The sequence below is a fragment of the Muntiacus reevesi genome, chromosome 4 (assembly GCF_963930625.1).
Source record: "Muntiacus reevesi chromosome 4, mMunRee1.1, whole genome shotgun sequence".
Lineage (NCBI taxonomy): Eukaryota > Metazoa > Chordata > Mammalia > Artiodactyla > Cervidae > Muntiacus > Muntiacus reevesi.
The window spans coordinates 55,060,847-55,082,884 of record NC_089252.1 but is presented as its reverse complement, the minus strand read 5'-3'; the positions used below and the strand labels follow the sequence as shown (position 1 = coordinate 55,082,884).

At 41.8% G+C, this 22,038-nt stretch overlaps 1 protein-coding gene across 2 annotated transcripts in view; it reads right to left on the bottom strand.

Annotated features, from left to right (window-relative positions):
- The window catches only part of MALT1 (MALT1 paracaspase), a 59,971-nt gene that overhangs the window by 2,345 nt on the left and 35,588 nt on the right, over positions 1 to 22,038 (bottom strand). For both annotated transcript variants that reach the window (XM_065932822.1, XM_065932823.1), the window contains 7 exons: positions 16,891 to 17,094; positions 8,454 to 8,631; positions 7,723 to 7,797; positions 6,940 to 7,067; positions 2,510 to 2,659; positions 2,002 to 2,159; positions 431 to 556 (listed from right to left, as the gene is read on the bottom strand). In XM_065932822.1, the coding sequence (XP_065788894.1) occupies positions 431 to 556; positions 2,002 to 2,159; positions 2,510 to 2,659; positions 6,940 to 7,067; positions 7,723 to 7,797; positions 8,454 to 8,631; positions 16,891 to 17,094 (1,019 nt within the window). The remainder of the gene's footprint in view (positions 1 to 430; positions 557 to 2,001; positions 2,160 to 2,509; positions 2,660 to 6,939; positions 7,068 to 7,722; positions 7,798 to 8,453; positions 8,632 to 16,890; positions 17,095 to 22,038) is intronic.

Here is a 22,038-nt window from a genome sequence, read left to right as displayed (position 1 = left end):
ACATGGAGGGTAACGACATGCACTCTCACACACAAATAAATCCTCAGGCCATTATTAAGGACAGAATGCAAAAATGTGGAAAAGGTCACTGATGAGACTTGCTGTATAGCTGTTCTCTCTGCTTCAACTTAATATGCAATGAAGCAGCACATCTCTGGACCAATACACAGTTCACAGGCACAAATGCATGTTCACTTTCATAAAAGTTTTCCTTCTGCTTAGTCGCTCTTTGCGATCCCATGGGCTGTAGCCCACCAGACTCCTCTGTCCATGGGATTCTCCAGGCAAGAATACTGGGGTGGGTTGCCATGCCCTCCTCCAGGGGATCTTCCCAACCAAGGGACTGAACCCAGGTCTTCTGCATTGCAGGTGGATTCTTTACCATCTGAGCCACCAGGGAAGTCCAATTATAAATAGGAAAAGCAGTAACCTTTAATTTCTGCAGTGAGCTGAGTCTCGTGTACAGGCAGTGCTTGGGAAGCTCCTTTGATACTAAATAGCTGCCAGTCTCTTCGGGGGTCCCTTTATTTGCATCTTTGGGATCAATATCTAGGTCCTGTGAAAACCAGAAAACGTCATTAATGAAGCCAGTGAAAGTCACAACATCACCTGTGGCCATGAAACATCTTAACAGGCGCTGCTCTCTGATGAGCTGTGCTCTGAGCAAAGTAAACCCTGCTGCTGCTGCATCGCTTCAGCCCTGTCCAGCTCTGTGCGCCCCTACAGACGGCAGCCCACCAGGCTCCCCCGTCCCTGGGATTCTCCAGGCAAGAACACTGGAGTGGGTTGCCATTTCCTTCTCCAGTGCATGAAAGTGAGAAGTGAAAGTGAAAGTGAAGTCCTATCCGACTCTCAGTGACCCCATGGACTGCAGCCTACCAGGCTCCTCCGTTCATGGGATTTTCCAGGCAAGAGGACTGGAGTGGGGTGCCATTGCCTTCTCCAAGGTAAACCCTACCCAGGGCTAAAGGAACAAGGAAGATAACATCTTAGAATCATCATAATAATAAACGGAATTCTAAATTCCTCACCGATACACTTTAAGAAGTTAGTTCTGGAAGGATAGTTCCTTTCAGACTGTTTCTGCAAACACTTTGAAGAAGCGTCCTCAAGTTTCCTTTAAGTTTGGGCCCCATGAGCGTTTGGCTCCTGGACTCCCTCCCTCCTTAGTCATCCTGTGGGGAAGGTGCAGGTGGATTTATGTGACTCGTATATTTAACAGGAATAAATGGACGTGCCAAAGGCAGCCTCCCTCTCCCCACCTTTTCTTCCTTTACAGCCAACTGCTGCCAAGAGCAAGAGATCTGCGCTGTGACTCGAGAGCAGCCTTCAGGCTCGGCCGCTCCAGTGTCCGGGGCCCCATCCTGGGCCAGGGCTGCCAGGACTGCGGGAGGGATCTGTCTAATTCTGGGGTCAGTGCAGACCGCAGGCTCTCACACTGAGCCCTGCCCTCCATGAAGCCTTGATCAGAAGCAAGGGAGACGTTCTGGGCTGTGTGCCTTACTCTGTGCTTACGTCTCAACTTACTGCAACGGTTCAGGAAGAGGGATTTTGTCTGGTGGCTCCTTTAGGCCAAGACAAAATGAGTACCGTATCTAAGTGTTTGGAACGAGCTAGGTTTCTAGTCCATTACACTATACAGTTTGACAAGTATGACTCCTGCTGCTGCAGTAACTATTTCGGGGAAAGTTTTTGAGAAGAGATTAATTCTGGACATATGTGTAACATGTTTTATTCCTTGATATGTGAAATACTATTTAGGATAAGAGAAATTAAGGCTTATTTCCTGGGTGAACTTAAGACATTCCTAACTTTAACATATTTAAGGTATTTTGGCGATTAGTTTTTAAATATTATGAGTATTATTACTTAAATACAAATATTTTTATATACGTGATATATGTATACATACTTTAATCATAACCTTTTAAGTTTTCAAAAATTAGTCTTTAGTGAGGCTATACCATTGTAGTTTAAATAAAAGAAAAAGCAGAGACTCACAAGTGGAAAGTCGGTAACGTAGGCATCGCACATCACTATATCAGGCGGTTTCTGCACTATACTCGTATAGATTATCATGACGTTAGAAAACTCGGCTGCAAATCCCAGCTGGATCTGAACACCACACTGAAATTTAAGACACATACTTTCTGGAAGCTCTGAAAAAGAACAATAAAAACTTACATAAATAATTACTTAAAGAATTTTTGGTGAGTTTTCTGATGATAAGCAGCGAACAAATATTCTTCATGGGGCAAAATACTATTAGAGCTGTTTCTGTCGCTTAAAAACGTTACAGGAAATTCCTTGGAGGCCCAGTGGTTCCAGCTCTGTGCTTTCACTGCCGAGCACCTGGGTTCAATCCCTGGTTAGGGACTAAGATCCTACTCACTAGGCTAAAGCATTCACAGCCAAGTTTGGAGGAAAGCTGTGAATTCAGGGAAAGATGGCTCCACAGTTTTACATGAACACATAACAGGAAAAGAGCATAGAGAAGACTTGACGGTACCGTGCGCCTTGGCCCACTGGAGGTTTCGCACCAGAGACTCCGCGGAGTGTGCTGTTCCCTGGATTGGGTCAGTGAGGGCTCTCTTTTCAGATAAGCTACTTCGAATCTCTAGCGCCTGCTTGCCTTTGGTAAGGTGACATTTACCCATATCTAAAAGATAAGATGTGAATATTATGTTTAAGCCACATCGTTTCATTTCGGCCAAGAACCCTCCTACAAATCAGGTTATATTCTCAACATCACTTATTCACTCCAGACACCTACCAAGCACCTACTATGTGCCAGGCATGGTTCCGAGTGCTAAGGATATGGTGTGAGCAAACAGATAAAAGTACTGGACCAGCTCACTTCTAAAGGCCCCTTTCTGGCTGTTATCTTCTATAATTCTATTGATGAGTCCCTAATATGCTAAGCCTTAAAATTCACAAAGAAGTGAAAGTATATTTCTTTACTGTAAGAGCAGTCAGGATTTATGTGTACTCTGTGGAGAAATACGTTCAGTTAAACAAATGACTACATAGCTAAGAGAAAGTTAAAATATCATGCTGTCTTTATCTCAGATTTCTTTTTTAGAAAAGAAATAACATGTTAAAACAAACAATGTTAAAACACCATTACTGTCTCCCCAACTCAAAGTAACCAAAGTACTATGTATATTCTTACACATATTGTAATTTTTACTCATGTAGATATTGGTAAATGGTACGTGTCAATGTTTTAGGTTTTGAACTTACTAAAAATGTTATATACACGTGCTTTTACTATTTTCATGCAACATGATTTAAGACATGAATACTGACAAATCTCAATTTAAATTTATAAAACGATACTACATTCCTTTGAATGAATACATTACAAAAAATTCATCCTATTTCTGTAAATATTATTAATGAAAATAAATTAATAATATCTGGTCTTGGAAAGTAGTTTCTTATCTGGGAAAACAGACATAAAACTCTTAAGACTTTATCCCTTTTACTTAGAAAGAGATTCCAAATGTTTATCTTTCATGAATAACAGTAAGGTCAGAGAGAGAGAGAGGGAAGTTACAAAACAACTAAATTAAAATAAGGGCTTCTCTGGTGGTTCAGTTGGTAAAGACTCTGCCTGCAATGCAGGAGACCTGGGTTCAATCCCTGGGTTGGGAAGATCCCCTGGAGGAGGGCATGGCAACCCATTCTAGTATTCTTGCCTGGAGAATCCCCGTGGACAGAGGAGCTTGGTGGGCCCCAGTCCATGGGATCACAAAGAACTGGACACAACTGAGCGACTAAGCACACAAATTGAAATATTCCTACTTTTTGCAGACATATATAAATTCAACTAAAACTATGTTAGAAGCAAATCAAGGGAATGATAAACAAGATTTAGAAGGATACACACGCTAGTAAAGTAATAATGCTCAAAATTCTCCAAGCCAGGCTTCAACAGTACATCAAGCGTGAACTTCCAGATGTTCAAGCTGGTTTTAGAAAAGGCAGAGGAACCAGAGATCAAATTGCTGACATCTGTTGGATTATTGAAAAAACAAAAGAGTTCCAAAAAAACATCTGTTTCTGCTTTATTGACTATGCCACAGCCTTTGACTGTGTGCATCACAATAAGCTGTGGAAAATTCTTAAAGAGACTGGGAATACCAGACCACTTGACCTGACTCTTGAGAAATCTGTATGCAGGTCAGGAAGCAACAGTTAGAACTGGACATGGAATAACAGACTGGTTCCAAATAGGAAAAGGGGTATGTCAAGGCTGTATATTGTCACCTTGCTTATTTAACTTATACACAGAGTACATCATGAGAAAAGCTGGGCTGGATGAAGCAAAAGCTGGAATCAAGATTGTCGGGAGAAATATCAAGAACTTCAGATAATGCAGATGACACCACCCTTATGGCAGAAAGCGAAAAAGAACTAAAGAGCCTCTTGATGAAAGTGAAAGAGGAGAGTGATAAAGTTGGCTTAAAACTCAACATTCAGAAAACTAAAATCATGGCATCTGGTCCCATGTTTGCCAAATCATGGCAAACAGATGGGGAAACAGTGGAAACAGTGACAGACCTTATTTTTCTGGGCTCCAAAATCACTGCCGATGGTGACTACAGCCATGAAATTAAGACGCTTACTCCTTGGAAGAAAAGCTATGACCCACTTAGACAGCATATTAAAAAACAGATACACTACTTGTCCGTCTAATCAAAGCTATGGTTTTTCTAGTAGTCATGTATGGGTGTGAGAGTTGGACTATAAAGAAAGTTGAGCACTGAAGAATTGATGCTTTTGAACTATGGTATTAGAGAAGATTCTTGACAGTCTCTTGGACTGCAAGGAGATCCAACCAGTCCACCCTAAAGAAGTCCTGGGTGTTCATTAGAAGGACTGATGTTGAAGCTAAAACTCCAATACTTCGGCCACCTGATGCGAAGAACTGACTCATTTGAAAAGACCCTGATGCTGGGAAAGATTGAAGGCAGAAGGGGATGACAGAGGATGAGATGCTTGGATGGCATCACCGACTTGATGGACATGAGTTTGAGCAAGCTCTGGGAGTTGGTGATGGACAGGGAAGCCTGGCGTGCTGTGGTTCATGGGGTCACAAAGAGTCAGACACAACTGAGTGACTAAACTGAACCGAACTCCGTGAAAGGGGAGCAAGGAAAGAGAGAGGGAACATATAACTGGATGTAGGTTACTGTCAAAGTCTGAGATTCATGCTGGATATCTAACTCACAAGAAAAACTGTCAGAAGTATGTTCCAAGGGACTTATTAAAAAGTACATCACTAATTAAATAAATCTTTTCTTCTAGTAGATCGTGGAGTTTTATAGAGCAAGATGGCATTTGGGTACCTTAAATGCCATATTGCCAGAACTAGATAGGAAAGAATTTACCTTGCAATTTCAAGCAACTTAATAATACTGTTTCAAGTAGAAAAACCAAAATCTGGGGTCACAGATTGATAGCAGGAACCTTATAACAGCAACCAATTTATTTCCTATTTTGTTTCACTGGCACAACAATTGAAACTGGAAAGGTGGTTTTTCTCCTCAACTGTTTGGCCTATGATCTTTGAAAACTTAAAAGTATTCAGAATAAATTATCCTGAAGAATTCAAAGTTCAAATGTATAATAAAGTATAAATAAAAATATGATCCAGAAGTTCAAATATACTGGGATGCCATTTATTGACAGAACAACAGGTGGGTGAACTGGTGCTTTTTATTAAGTTTTAAGATAGGACAGATTAAAATTAGAATAAAACATTTTAGAGTCTTGGGAGCATGGTCACAGATCTCACTTTGAAAATAACTGACACTCCAAAGGCTCTTTTTTTAGGCACCGGAACTTTGTCTTCAAATGAGAACTTTAAATAGAAGCCCACACAATATGTAAAACAGGTAAAAGCAGAACTTCTTTGGTTGAAGAAAGAGGGTCAGAGCCCTGACTGTCTACATTGAAGGGGAAAGTAGTGAAGTCAAGTGATCCAGCTAAGGGATTACACTGATATAAACATGAAAGTAAATGAATGTGACTAATGAGTGGGTCGTGAAACTATTCAGATGCCATCTCTGGAATATCCACGAAGCTCCATATTCTAGGGAGCCAGTTTGCAAAAGAACTGCCTTCTCTTTAATGTGACTTATGAGCTTCCCTGGTGGCTCAGACGGTAAAGAGTCTGCCTGCAATGCGGAGACCTGGGCTCGATTCCTGGGTCAGGAACATCCCTTGGAGAAAGGAATGGCAACCCACTCCAGTATTCTTTCCTGGAGAATTCCACAGACAGAGGAGCCTGGAAGGTACAGCCCATGGGGTGGTGAAGAGTCGGACAGGACCGAGCAACTCATGGTGTTAAAAAAGAGACACGTCGATCTGCTGCTGTGAAAGGTGCTTTTTCAGGGAGTGACGTGAGCCCAGCGCTGTGCCGGCAGCAAACGAAAGAACAGGAGGAGTGGAAGAGCCACGTGGGGGCAGACCTCTAGGATCCTGTCCTTAAAGCAGAATTTCAAACTCCCAAATTCGTCAAAGGAAAAAAAAAAAAAAAGAACCCAGCCTTTTCCCACAGGGCCTTGAAATTTCTATAAAGTTGCATCTGTTTGACCCTGAAAGAAAATGCTCACTGGACAACTTTTTTTCTCTTTTTTGCAAATAAGCAGACTGGGTGGCATCAGGCATTAAGTATTGAAACAAGGTAAGGAGTTTTGAGGATTAAACTTCATTTATTTCACAATCATGTCTGGGCTCAGCCTTGCAGGTCAAAGTAATGCTACACTAATGCATACAGCTAAGCCAATAAGGAAAGAAGCACTCTTATGAACATTATATAAACTATTTCATTGTTCCATGAAATAGATACTAATTCCAAACCCAAATAATGACTGTAGGATTAAAATACTCAGAGAACCATAAGTAGCTTTCTCTTTAGTTTTATTTTACCTTCTGCAACTTCATCCAGTAACACAGTAATTTTCTTTTCTTCTAATAACCTATCCTTTAAAAACTTCATGAAGATTCCATTTGCTAACCCAGAATGCTGTATTTCAAAAGCTTCTGCTCCTTGACACCTGAAAAGAAAGACATTAAAAAAAAAGCAAACACTTGGCCCATGAAGCTTCTATAAAAACTAATGAGTCTCATATACTACCCTGCGTCTCACATGACATCTTAATTAAAGAGCTGACCTTTAAGCAAGAATTAAGTGCTTTGAGGCTGAGTAAAAAAAACGCCAAGGTCTAAAGTGCTGAGGTCAATTATTTAAAACTTTCTATTAAGAATATTGAGGCAAATTTATGCCTAGATGCTATGGATATTTCTAGGCTTCTAATCTACAATCAAAAAGAAGTCACTGGGCTTCCCTGATGGCTCAGTGGTAAACAATTCACTTGCTGAGGCAGGAGACACGGGTTTGATCCCTGATCTGGGAAGATCCCATGTGCTGCGGAGCAGCTAAGCGCGTGCGCCGCGAGTCCTGAGCCTGTGCTCTCGAGCCTGCAGCCGCACCTACTGAGCCCGTGCTCCAGAGCCCGTGCTCTGCAACGAGAAGGCACCAATGAGGAGCCACCCACCGCAGCTAGAGAGTAGCCCCCGCTTGCCACAACTTGGGAAAAGCCTGTGCGGCATCGAAGAGCCAGGAGAGTAAAAAAAAACCCCACAGAAACCCTGCTGTATAAAAAAAAAAGTCATCAAAGAATGATGGAATCCCCAACATCGAAGTCTCACGTGGCGTATCCAAAGACGATATTGGCGGTGACTCTCAGGGCGTCCAGGATTGGGATGGTATCGTCATAGTCATTTCTGTTTAAAAGGCAGAAGAGGAAAAGGACAGATACAAAGAGTTAAAATGGCATTCTTAAAAGAGCACAAATAATAATACAGTGAAAATATGTATTATACTATTCTGTAACACATAAAGGAACTTTGAACCTATCACTTTCAATTATCTAGTTACCTATGTATTTACCAAAAGTAAGCCAGGACTCCCCAGCGACTGAGACAGCAGAGAATCACCCCTTTTTTCTTGTTAGCTTTTAAAACTGGAATTACATTTGAACTCGGGCGTTGGATTTTGATTGCTAAAAGGTGAGCAAGCAAAAAGCTGCTAAGGGTCCCCACAATCTTGCGTTTTGATCCTGCTGATTCCTGGAGGAACAGCTGCAGGGACTGTAGAAGACACTCTAAAGGCAGTCTGAGGGGCTGTATCTTTTCTAGTATGAGTGAGTACCCATGCCCTTTTGTTCATCACTTCTATTCTAGAGCAGGCAGGAAAAAGTTAAAAACACACAGAGAAAATGTATTTTCTAGATTGCTTCTTAATCAATCTCACTCTACAATCTAAAATGCACCGACTCTAAGTGTTCGAAGGCGTCACAGGTGTGCCATTGGATCCAACTTGTCGAGGCTAATGTTTAACTGACATGAACAGGCTCCCGTGTGAGGACTGGACTGCCTACCTCTTCCTGCACATGTCCAGCAGGAACACGTTGAGTCCGGTCTCCTTTTCTTGCATCAGTTTCAGGATATTCTGTACACACAGACAGTTTTCAGACCTATATGGATTTGGAGCATCCACAGGGACCATAAAGCTGTTCCCGAAGTTCTCATATCCATGTCCTGCATAATACAACAGCCCTGAAAAGCAAGAAAGGAGAAACTGCAATCCGAGCAGGCAGCACTCTTTTAAAACAAAACCACGACTTACTTTCTTGACATGAATGTGTACTTATTTAAGAGAGCTGCAACTACAAACATTCACGTGTTAACTGAATTTGCCTTGAAAATTACTTTGGCAACAGTCTTCGTTTAAGTACTGAATTTTAAACCAACATCAGGATGCTATCCTGTGCAACTAGAGAAGCAAGCCAGAAAGAGAAATACCAGATGATATCACTTATATGTGCAATCTAAAACGTGACACAATTGAGCCTACCTATGAAACGGAGCAGGGACGCAGAGACTAGACTGGCGGTCGCCAAGGGGCTGGGGTGTGTGTGAGGGGTTGGACTGGGAGTCTGCGATTAACAGATACAAACTGGAACGTACGGGATGGAAAAACAAGGTCCTTCTGAACAGCGCCGAGAACCATAGTCAGTAACAGGTGATAAACCGTATGGGAAAGAGTGTGAAAAAGCAAGCATATATATACACACATAACTGAGTCACTTTGCTGTACAGCGGTAATTAACATGCTATAATTCAACCACATGTATGTCAGAAACTGTAAAAAAGATGCTCCTCTGAAGTGCATTTTAATTCATGAAAGTGACACATCTGTAACCAATGGTATAACATGGAATGCAATTTCACCTCAGGATGTTTAAAAACAAACAAGACTGAGAACTCCTGTGACTCATCTGTGGTCTCCAAAACCAGGAGCTTCTTCAGCCAGGGCGCTCTCCCCTTTATCTGTGTGTTCCCGGCACACTGCAGTTCAGTGAGTGTTTAACAGATGAAAGGACAAACGCAATTCAGAGGAACAGCCGCTGCCATGCCAGGTCTAAGAAATTCCACAGCATTTCCTCATAGTATCAGTAAGGTTAGAAAAATATCTAGGTAGCTTTTTCTAGGCAGAGAAGGGAAATCTCATTTCATGGACTGCTATTTCTTTTTGTTATGCAGGTATAAATATCATTTATTTTCTATAGTCTGAATTAAACTAAAATTCATGTTAGTTTTAATGTACACAGATGAGTTATTATTTCTTTACTGAGAAATGGTACTATAAAAAAACATACTAAACAACTCTAAACACCTTCTTGAAAAGAAGTTTGTTTTTGTTCTTAAAAAAAATCAGTATGGGCTTTCTTATAAAATATTTGTTATTCCTATTTGATAGGAATACTTGTGAAGACATAGTCCCCTGAGCCCACTGATTCTGCTGTCGATATTCTGAGTGATGACTTCATTGTGTAGTCCTCTACAGTAAACAGTAAAAAGGCATCTAGAAGGAGAACCCAAAAAAACGCTAATCCTCTATAGCTGCAGCCCCCAGCCCCCAGCAAGAACGCGGCTTTTAGCAGCAAAGAAAACTCGCTTCCTTCGGTCCCACAGGGCAGGATCCAGGTTGTCGGCTTTTCCTGACTTCCTATTTAAGTAAGAAAAACAGTTCTTTCATACGTATCATTCTGGGTAAAAAAATGACAAAACGGACACACACCGGTTTATTCACTGTGGGTGTTCATCACCATGTAGGTGGCAAGGACGATGAGAAAGAAATGAACACAGAGCTCCCGGCCCTGAGGGTCGTACAGCTCCTTCGGGCACGCTCATGCTATCAGTGATACAAAGAAAAGCCTGCATATAATTAAACAGCACACATCACAGGATTAGAGCAACGCTGTACATGATGTATAAAGTGCCGAGGGGAGCACCAGCGTGAGGGGAAGCAATGACAGGTGGTCCTGAGAGAAAGGGAACAGTCTGGAAAGGCAGGGAGGAAGGAAGGTGTGTTATAGGCAGTGGGAACAGAGACAAACAAGGCTTGGCCCCCGAATGACAGCTAACAGAAAGGAGACCAGCCTGGAAAGGAATTAAATTATCAGTGTAGATCAAAGTGTTTAGAAAATCACGACACAGTGGGTTTAATTAGCAAAGCAATGAAAATCCAAGTAAGTGAAAAGATAACCCACAGAATGGGAGAACATGTCCACATAGACAGATAAGTATTTGTGAGAACAAATTATATATCTACAAGGACACTGTATCCAGAATATATGAAGAACTCTTCAACAATAAAAAGGCAATTTTAAAATACGCAGGGGACTTGAATAAACGTTTCTTCAAAGAGAATATACAAATGGCAAATAAGCACATAAGATGATGCGCAATATTACTAACCATTAGGGAAATGCAAAACAAAACAATGAGATACCACTTCACACTTATTACGATGGCTGTAATCAAAAAGACGTGAACCAAGGCTGACAAGGATGTAGAGAAAGTGGAAACCTCGTTTGCTTCTGGCAGGAATATATAATAGCACAGGCCCACGGGAATCAGGCGGTTCTTCAGAAAGCAAAACTTAGCGTTCTGTGACCCAGAAACTTCACTCCAAGGTAAATGTCCAGGGAAACTGAAAACATGTGTCCACGCAATGTTCAGAGCAGCACTAGTTCTAATATCTAAATAGTGAAAATGGTTAAATGTCCATTTGCTGATCAATGAATAAACAAAATGTTCTATATCCACACAATGGATGATGAGTCATAAAAATAGCGCTACAACACAGAGGAAGCTTGGATGCACCATGCCAGAAGTGACCGAAGCCAGACCCAGAAGGATGCATAGGGAGTGATTCCATTCATAGGAGAGTCCTTGGGAGACAAATCCAGAGGCAGCAAGCAGGTTGCTGCTGCCGGGAGTCTGCGGTCAGGAGGACCGAGGGACCGCCCGTGGATACGGGGCTTCTCTGGGGGCCGATGACAAAGTTCTGGAGTTAGCTGACTGAACGGCTTTGTGTGGACACTGAAAACCACTGAACTGGAACTTGCGGTGCAGTGCGGGGTGCTCAGCTCGGGGCTCTGGTGACCTGGAGCCGTGGGACCGTGGGGCCAGGAGGGAGGTCCGGCAGGGAGGGGGGTCTGTGTACACAGAGCCGATCATCACTGCATAGCATAAACTAACACAACGTGGGAAATAACTATAGTTCAATAGAAATTTCATAAAACGAGAAGAAGACCTGTGTACTTTAAAAGTGCAAGATTTACACTGTCCAGTATTCAAAATCTGACTCTACTCCCTGTCCGTCTCTTTCCTGCTTCCAGAGCAAGACACACTTATTTGTAACCTCCATGGCCCCGCTCAAGTCACGCTCTCTTTTCCATCTACCCAAATCTTCGCCAAGGCTCAGGCTTATCTCAGGTTCAGACCTTGGGCGCTTCTGAACACATTTCAGCCCTACCCCGCTGGGAAATCCTACAGCAGCCTTGACACTTCAAATCACACACGGGCTTTCATGGACTTTTACAGTTTTATGCAGATGCAGTTTCTTTGATAAAAGTAACTGTAATAAAGACATTAATTTTTTTACATTTGCATGGCATTTTCATGATTTTCAAAGCACCTTCATAAACATAATCAGATTTTAACCTGTAGCAATTTTTAAATGACCTACTTTATAGGTGAGAAAATCAAATTTTAAAACATTAAATAATTTACTTAAAATCATATAGCTGATAGGTATTTGTATTCCATACACAGCGTTTCTCCGGTCTTATTATATTAAGGGGCTTACAATTTCCTCAGATGGTAAAGAATCTGCCTGCAATGCAGGAGAGACCCAGGTTCGATCCCTGGGTTGAGAACATGCCCAGGAGAAGGGAATGGCTACCCACTCCAGTATTCTTGCCTGGAGAATCCCATGGACAGAGGAGCCTGGTGGGCTCCCACTGTGTCATTTAACACATCTGGTTTAAGAAGGCTTGACTTGGGAGAAAAAGCAACTTCAAGGGAGGGAGGGTTTAGCCTCCATCATCCAGGTAAAGTTAAGTGTGGTCCAGTGTTTCAATGCTGTATGCCCAGGTTTGCAATCACTGAAATTAAGGCACTGACAACAAAATATCTTTTCTCCACCACAGAGCAGTTCATGAAAAATGTAATAAGCATTTTGTATCAAAGTCTACACACAAATTATACTGCAGGAGGTTAAGCATTTTTATGTAAAATAACTAGGCCAAATCACTGTATTTTAAAAATTTCATCTCTAGTACCATTTGTACATTTAAACCACTTTTATTACTCAAGGATAGAAGGACAAAACGGATCTCTTTTAAAATGTCAAATAATTCAATGGGGTTAGAAATAAAACCTTATAAAATAGATCTTTTTGGAATTTTATTTCTTGGGAATATGATTTCCAAGGATACAGTCTGTCAGAGATTTTTATTTTTTGTCTACAGAGAAAACAAACGCTTCAATGGAGGACTTTGCCACTTGAGTGGCGCTGCCGAGCACTTGGCACAAGGCTTTTTTAGTTCTCCCACTTTATTGCTACCAGCCCATCACCCTCCATCCTCGTGCACACATGCTCAGTCATGTGACCCCATGGACTGCAGCCCGTCAGGCTCCTCTGGTCATGGCCTTTTCCAGGCAAGAATACTGGAGTGGGTTGCCATTTCCTTCTCCAGGCACAGGGCTTTTATTAGGACATGAGCATCGCCTCTGCCAGCGACCTTCAGAGCAGTTACCACTACGTATCAGGCACTGCTGGAAGCAAGTACTTTACTTCAATAATCTCACAGGCTGCCCACAACAAGTACCTCATCATCATAATGAGGTAGGAAATGTTATTGCCTCCTTCTTACAGATGCGAAAGCTGAGGCACTGAGCCGTTCGACAGCTCATCCGCAGTCTCGGGACTACCAAGGGGTGTTCCCAGAAGTGCGGGGCCAGCGGGATCAGCCGCTGCGCCAGGTCATACCGTCTCCTTACAATCTTCTGCTGGCTTTCGAGTTAACGTTACTCTCAGAAAATAAAAAATGCCGGTGTACTGGTTTTTCCATGACCTCACCATACCATTTCTTTAAAAACTCCTTTTTTCCCTCCACTGAAATCTTAGGCTGAACCTTAATAAATAAGGGATAAAAGTTGGTTTCTCTATTGAGGTCTGAAGTGGAATGTTATCCAAATCCCCTATCTATTGGTGAAGGAAAATCTGAATTCAGGAAACTACGACAACCACGGCTACAGTGTTTTGAGGCTTTAGCATGCCAGACACATGGGTGGTTATTTTATCTTAACTTATCCTGTAACAATCGCATTAACTTAGTCTATCCATTGTATACATCCTTTCTGGCTTGGGAAAGTGAAGTAACTTGGTCACAGACACACAGCGAGTAAGCAGAAAACCCAGACCTTTGAGCCCGGGGCTGGTGACTCTTGGCTCTGCTGCTTAACCCCCGAGCTGCACTGCCGCGAGTGATTCCAGCATGAGTGAGGCTCTGGCCCTGTGCTAGCCAGGTTCCTTTAACCCCCTTTTCTGTCGAAGCAGAGCTCAGCTGCAGCAAGTGATGAATGCAGAGAAGTGTTAGGTGGGGTGGACACTAAGCCAAGGAGTTACTCTCCATCCTGGTTTATCTACATAACTGAAATCTTTATCCTTATAATCTTCAAGGACAGGTAAAAAATAGGTCAGTTATTCCTGTTTTTAGATTGTGTTTTTAACGCTTATATATGTTTAAAAATCGGATTACATATGTTCTGTTCTGCTAATTTTTATTTCCTTCACAAACCCAGGGCAATATAATACAGAAGGGCATAAACTTGAGTGCCCACGCTTTCCACGCTGACACTGCTCTTCTGAAACTCCTGTGGCTCTGGCTCTGCCTCCCCTGCCCCCCAAAGTACTCCTGGTCCCTGGGGCTGCCAGCTGGGCGTGAGGGCACAGCCCACGGGACATGCCTATGCCCTCTGGCCTCTGCCACACTTACACTGAAAGCAGAGGTGTCGGGGTTTGGGATATTCACAATACTTCAAAATATAATGCAGTCACCCTGTTAAGACATGAATCAGTAGTATTTAAACATTTTTCTAGCTTTTTGAAAAAAAAAAATTTATTTATTTTTATTTGGCTGCACCGAACCTTTGTTGTGGCATGTGTGATCTAGTTCCCTGACTTGGGTTCGAACCCGGGCCTCTTTATTCTATATTTCAAGTTGATGCTTTTATTTTGGGGCAAAGCTTCAGTATAAGATAAACTCTTCTTGCCAGAACTTTTAATATTTCTGGTTCTCAAGTTTGCAGGGGCATTAAAAGGTTTGATTTATTTAAGTTTTGATTTAAAAAGCTAAAGAGGATTTAAAGTCAAGGTGATAATGCTAATAAGAAATGAGAGTAAATAATCAAATTCATAATTCTTCATATAATTCCCTAACTGTTAAAATACTTCACCAATCTCAAAACTCAAATTGGTAAATATTTTTTCCTTGCACTTAATTACTTCTGGGAAACTTTTAGAAGCCTTTTCCTGTTTAAGCCATCTATGCACTTAACAACTGAGATAAATTATGTAATATAAAATTAATCAACCAACCACCTTATTAGATACTAAAACTATAAACCAAGTACCACAGAAGCACATTTGTGTTGCATATTCTATCATTTTCATAAGAAAAATGGATTCTCAGAGTCATCACTTTATATGCTCATAAATTAAGATTGCTATTAAAACATCAGAATAACGCTGAAGTTCTAAATCTGACAGATTTACTTTGCTGATTCACTTGCGTAGCAGTTATAATCCTTATTACTTAAGAAGAAACTCATTTAAAACTTAAGATTTTTCCCCCATCCTATATACAGTAATCTGCTAAATCTTTAAAGAAATTAGCTTTTTCTTCCATTAAAAATTCTACTTTGAGTATCTTTGTTTCTGTTGTTAGGTGTCTAATGATTTATGATGTCTATCTTCTTTGTGAATTGTACCTTTTATCATTAAAAAATATTCATCTTTGTTTAATTTAAAAAACTCTACTTTGAGAACCTTCAGCAATTCTATCAAGTTTGCCTCATCGTATTAGTCTAATTAGAAGTAAAAAGGCTAAATAAAGGAATTACTGAAGTAAAGTAACTGGAAAGATATAGAAGCCAAATCGACTTGGTTAAGCAGTGGCATCCTGACAGCAGGTCTGGAAATGTCACTTTCCTGGCAGCTGGATGTTATTACACGACATTGCAGGAGCACACCTCTGAGAAATACGGCTCAGAGTGACAGCTGGCTGTCCCATCCTTGTGGCAACGCCCATCAAAATCACCAAAGAAACGGCTTATTGCTGGCAGCATACTCTCTCTTTAAAGAATCTTTACCATAAATGTAGTGTTCTTAAAAATGAAAGAATGAGAAAAAACATTAAAAAAATTTACTGTTAGTATTTTTGTGGAGGTCCATCTTTAACCTGGGCTTCCCTAGTAGCTCAGATGGTAAACAATCTGCCTGCAAGGCAGGAGACCTGGGTTCCATCCCTGGGTCAGGAAGATCCTCTGGAGAAGGAAATGGCTACTCCATCCAGTATTCTTGACTGGAGAAGTCCATGGACAGAGGAGACTGGAGGGCTATAGTCTGCTGCTGCTAAGTAACTTCAGTCGTGTCCGACTCTGCGCGACCCCATAGATGGCAGTGCACCAGGCTCCCCCGTCCCTGGGATTCTCCAGGCAAGAACACTGGAGTGGGTTGCCATTTCCTTCTCCAATGCATGAAAGTGAAAAGTGAAAGTGAAGTCGCTCAGTCGTGTCTGACTCTTAGTGACCCCATGGACTGCAGCCCACCAGGCTCCTCTGTCCATGGGATTTTTCAGGCAAGAGTACTGGAGTGGGGTGCCATTGTCTTCTCCGGGGCTATAGTCTATTGGATTGCAAAGACTTGGACACAACTGAGCAATTAACACTTTCATCTTTAACTGTATCTGGGTAGAACTTAACTTATTGATTGTTCTCATGTGTCTCACTCACCATTTATTTTCTTGTTAAATTTTAGTTCCCACTAAAAGGCCATAAAATACCATGCAACAGTTAGAAAACGGAAGCAAACATGTGGAATGTACATTCGGGTACAACTTTTTATACTCCAAACACACACACACATATATTAGTATTTTACATATATGAATATATTATTTGCTATCTGGTCACTGAACTTTACTGTAGCTCTTGTAGTCGATGAAACAAAATCACACAAGATAGGTTAAGAATTCTACTAAGAACAATATTGTTCTGAGACATGGAAGTAAAGACATTAATTAGTCATATGGAACTAAGGAATGAAGATCATATCCATCTTTTATTACAAGAATAAAACTTTTCAACAGTCCATTTGCCATGCCTTTCTCTGTTTTTCAACCTAACTTATACAACAAAAAGACAAGGGGATAATCACAAAAGCGCAGATAAGTATCTTACCATAGACTCCTTTGTCTAAAAGCAGTAAAAATTCATCCACAGCGTTACGCATCTCATATTCAGTAAGATCCAACAGTGAAACGACTTTGAAATCTAGCTGTCTTAACAAGTTGGTCAGTTCATACACATCCACCAAAGGAGCTTTAAGCTTGGGATGCTCCCAATAATTCATATTTCCTATCAAAAGAGCAACCTTGTCTTTTGCTGTTTAAAAAAAAAAAGAAGAGGAGGGGGAGACATTTAAAGGAGGATATAAAAAGTAAAAATAAAACTCAATAAAAAGAATGCCTTATTACAAATAAGATTTCATTATTTCATTTAATTTAAAGCTATCACTTTACATAGTAGACCAATGCACTCTACTGAGGAATACAGAAACTGGTGAGTCAAACAACTGAGATTAAACTTAACTGATACTTTGGGAAATCAGGCAAAGGATATTAGTTGTACATGAATTGTAACAGTAACTAACATTACAGTAACACTTTTACTGATTTATAACAGAAGGAAAGAATGCTCAGTACAGACATTAGAGCAAATTTAAATAATGTTTGGAATTGGGTTCCCATCAAATTAAGTTCTGTTCTGCTGATACCGGAAGAGGCCAGAAACAAAAGAAATACAGAAACGAGGGACCGGGAGAATTCCCATCAGAGCAGGTAAGGGGAAATACCAAAGGCAGAAAAGCAGGAGTTTAACAAACACTGCATTTTCTATTTTCTGTTGCTGTACTGTCTTCTCTTAGTTCTTAAAAAAAAAACCTTCCCCCAAAAAACAAAACAAAACAAAAAACCTCCCATTTGGGTGAGATGTGGCTGCCTCAGGGCGGTGTGAAGAGTTTTTGTATGACTATCTTAGCAGTTCACTTTCTGACCTTAGTGAACTGAGGCTTTGCTAAAGACGTGGTCTCATACAGAAAGCTTTTCTGTTGTAAGGGGCAAAAAGATCCATGTTCTGCGTGCTCAGTCATATCCAAATCTTTGTGACCCTTCACCTGCAGCCACGCCAGACTCCTCTGTCCACTGGTTTCTCCAGGCAAGAATACTAGCGTGTGTTGCCATTACCTCCTCTGAGTGATCTTCCCAACCCAGGGATTAAACCCACATCTGCTGCATTGGCAGGCGATTCTTTGACTACTGAACCACCTGGGAAGCCTAAAAAGATGCTTTAAAAGTACCTGCGCCTTTAAAAGTATCAGCTGGCTTTATTTGGTATACAGTATGTCCAAAAGGGTTGTGGAAGGCTGAGCATAGTCTAGTGCTTAAGAGGTCTTCAGAACTGTACTGCTGCTAGCGGGGGTGGAGTTAAAAGTAAAGACTTGAGACTGTGGATGATACCAAAAATCTGAGGTTCCTCTGGAGGGCTGGCAGTGGGGTGTGCCCAGCACACACTGGGGTCTAAATCTGTGATGGAAACAGCAGGGGGCAGCAGAGCAGGTGTAACAGGAGGGTGTGGCAGGCCCGGCTGGCCGGCTGGAGAGCTGGCCGGGACTTGGTGACCAACCTCCGTCACAAAGTGCTAAGTAGATTACTTATAAATGAACATGAAACATGCACAGTCACAGTGCTGACTCAGCATTGCAATATGTGATCTGATTTCAGGTCTTTAAGATGACTAATGTCACCAAAAATCTCTTTGGAATTTCTTCCTTTTCCACACTAAGGTTGAGGGTTAAACAAGGTCTGGAGAAAAATTAGCGCCAACTCAAAGACAGTGACTCCCTCAAAGTGGCAAAATACTCCACTTTGTGAGAAGACTCAAATACTTTTTTTTGGCCTCACCATGCAGCTTGTGCGTTCTTAGTTCCCCCGCCAGGGACTGAACCCTGGGCCCTCGGCAGTGAGTGTGTGGAGTCCTAACCACTGGACTGCCAGAGAATTCCCCTTGTCTGGTATCTTTGTTCTATATTCACATTTTCAGAGCTGCCTTGCAAACTGCCTTTTCTTATGAAAATCCACATTAAGAAAAGAATGAAACAACACGGAAGCCACATTTCTGATTCAAAGTCACTTTAAGTCCTGTACAAATGATAATCTCTTCTCCTATCCCAAAGAAAAGGCCAGTTTTCAAGACTATTTTAATAAACAGGCAAATTCAGACATAAAGCCTCTACTGTCTTTCATTTTAAAACTCAAAAAAAAAAAAAAAGTTGAGAATACTCAGGGTGATTTCAGTTAGGAGGCAGTATAAGATTTATTATCACTTATATTTCCTTTTTTTTGAAAGTTTCTTCTTAAATAAACTAGAAATGTACTGTTACACTAATTTACCCCCTACATACCAAGATGTGGCTAATCCACAGAAATATTTCAGAGCATTGTTTTCTGAGCCCATTAACCCTATCAGAGTTCAGAGCCAATCTTAATATACTGATGGACTCAGACTCGGTTCAGCCTGCTCCTCAGCGAGGGGAACTGGAGACTGGGGTTCCGGGCTTTCACCATTACAGCGCCAACCAGGGGCTTCCCAGTGACCGTCTTGGAGTAAAGCGTCTGCCCTGCACAGTGGATTTCTTGGTGGGATATTATGACAATTTAGTATATGTCCTACACTGGGATATTCTGACAATTTAGTATATATCCTACACTGGGATACTGTGACAATTTAGTATATATCCTACACTGGGATATTGTGACAATTTAGTATATATCCTACACTGGGATATTGTGACAATTTAGTATATATCTTACACTGGGATATTATGACAATTTAGTATATGTCCTACACTAAGTTCTACTGGCAGAAAAAAGTTATGAGGTATATAACTGAAAAAAATCACTGGGATCTTTAGAGGGGAGGAAACAGTTGTTAGACTAAGCATAGAGGCTGCTTCTCCTAAGATCACTGCTTTTGTCATCTGTTTGGAAAGGACACTTGGTACAGTGCATAAATGCAAGGGTTTAGCCACTTGAGAACTATGGGGCTTAAAATCTATGTATCAATAATTGACCATAACTCTTCAAAAACTTTTCCCCAGTGATAATGTGGGATCTTCATTCCCTGACCAGGGATCAAAACTGCACTTCCTGTGTTGAAAGTGCAGAGTCTTAACCAACAGACCTCCAGGGAGTCCCCCAGTGATAATTGTTAACAGTTCCTAAAATGTTTTGGAGCATCTTCTTGAGCTTGGTAATAAAGATGATGGGTCAGTAACTTACCTTGCCCACTCTACTTGCAAAACAGTTCCTGAACGATAGTTGAACTGGGGTGGATTTAAAACAGAGAAGTAGACTGCAGTGGCCGAAATAGGAGATGACAAAGTCTGGTTCCAGGAATTAGCAGCAGAAAGGGAAAGAAAAAGTCAGAGATATGACAGAGAAAGAAACAGTAAAATTTGAAGTTGAGGAGATAAGAGTGAGGAATCAAAGAAAACTTCAAAATAACAACTATATAAGCAACTTATGATGGGTTTTCAAGTGATTAAAAATAAAAGAAACTTTCTGTAGAAAAACATTTACTGTAAGAGCCACCCACAATTTCTTGAACATATACCATTCACTGGAAAAAGGGAACATAAACACCAGTTGATTAAGCAACAGAATAAAAACCACTTCAGAAAGGTATTTTAACTGTATGATCCTAGATATCTTCTAAAGCTTAATGAAATGTATTGTTTAAAAACCGGTACAAGTTACACCATTAATTCCATGTCTGATTATTCTAATGGTGTGCTACTCATTTCATCCAAAAATGAGTTAATGTCTATAAGTGAGTGGAAAAGGACCTGGCACACACTGAGCGCTCCGGCAGCATCTGTTAAATAAAGAGCCTCTGGTTGTCTACTGGCGACTGAGCACCGACAGCAGTCTGAGTGAACAGACAGTCCTTGTTGGTCCCATGCATCAATCACATCTTCGCCTTTCTATGTCTTTCAAAGTAAAGTCCCAGCTCCTCAGTCTGGTGACAGAGCCATTCCTATTCTAGCCCAGGCTGCCTTTCTGGCTGTGGTAAGAGACGGACCCCGAGGGTAGCCCCTCATGGTTCCCTGCCTTTACGCAGTGTGGCCCCTCACCCTGCCCCCCGGCCCGGCTCCAAGTCTGGGCTGCCCTGTGACTCTCTTTGAACTAACGCAGTGGGACACACTGCCAGTTTTGAGTCTAAACCTTAAGAAGTCCCGAGAGCTTCCAGTTTGGGGACTCAGCCACTGTGCAAAGAAAGTGAATTACCTGCTGAGACCACGTGGGGGAGGAGAGGAGAGAGTGAAGCAGACTGACAATATCACAGGACAGGAAAACGGGACCATATGCCCTTTGACGGGAACAGCTATTATTTAGTCACAACAGACAGCTGTCACTCAAAAGCTACCATTTTTGAGAGAATCTATAAACCTGAATTTCTATCTGTCATCTGATCACTGACAGCTGATTCTGTTTAGAACCACTGTGTGGGACCCCCTCCCCCAGTTAGTGCCCTTTCTCCACAGCCTGAACAATCCCACGGGTGCTCCCCTCTGTGGGGTCAGCCTTCACCTCCCTGCGGGTGACGCCTGTGACTGTGTCTCCGAGCCTGGCCTCGCCTGGAGTTCCAGACCCAGGTGTGCAAAGGCCGGCTGAGTACCTCGGCCTAGACATGACACACACGCCTCAGACTGGCTAGGGCGCAGAGTAAGAGCCCGCTGCTCTCGCATCTTGCTTTTGATCCTGTGTTCTCTGACTCAGTGGGCTGTGCGACCACCCGCCGAGGGGCCGAGCAAGAATCTGGGCAGGCATGGTGACACCTCTGTGTTCTTTATACCCAAGAGTGAGGTGATGAAGAAAGCTTACGATGCCATCATCTCAAGGTCTCCTGAACTTGTCCTCTGTCTTCTTCTGCACTGTCTTGGTACTGGCCTGGTTTAGATTCTTATCATTTCTTTATTTGGACTACTGCAACAGTCTCAATTTTTCTCTTAACTTAAACAATGTCTCCGTTCCAGTTCTATACACTGATATATACAGTTCTATACACTGATACAAGACTGGTCTTTCAGAGGGACAAGCTCACTCCTCTTTCAAAGCTTCCTTCCGATGGCTCGTCTGAGAAATGGGGCTCCTCACGACCTGGTCTTAATCTGCTTCTCTAAGCTCTTGCTCTTCCTGCCCTACAGCAGGGGTCCCCAACCTTCAGGATCTAATGCCAGATGATCTGAGGTGCAGCAGATATAATAAT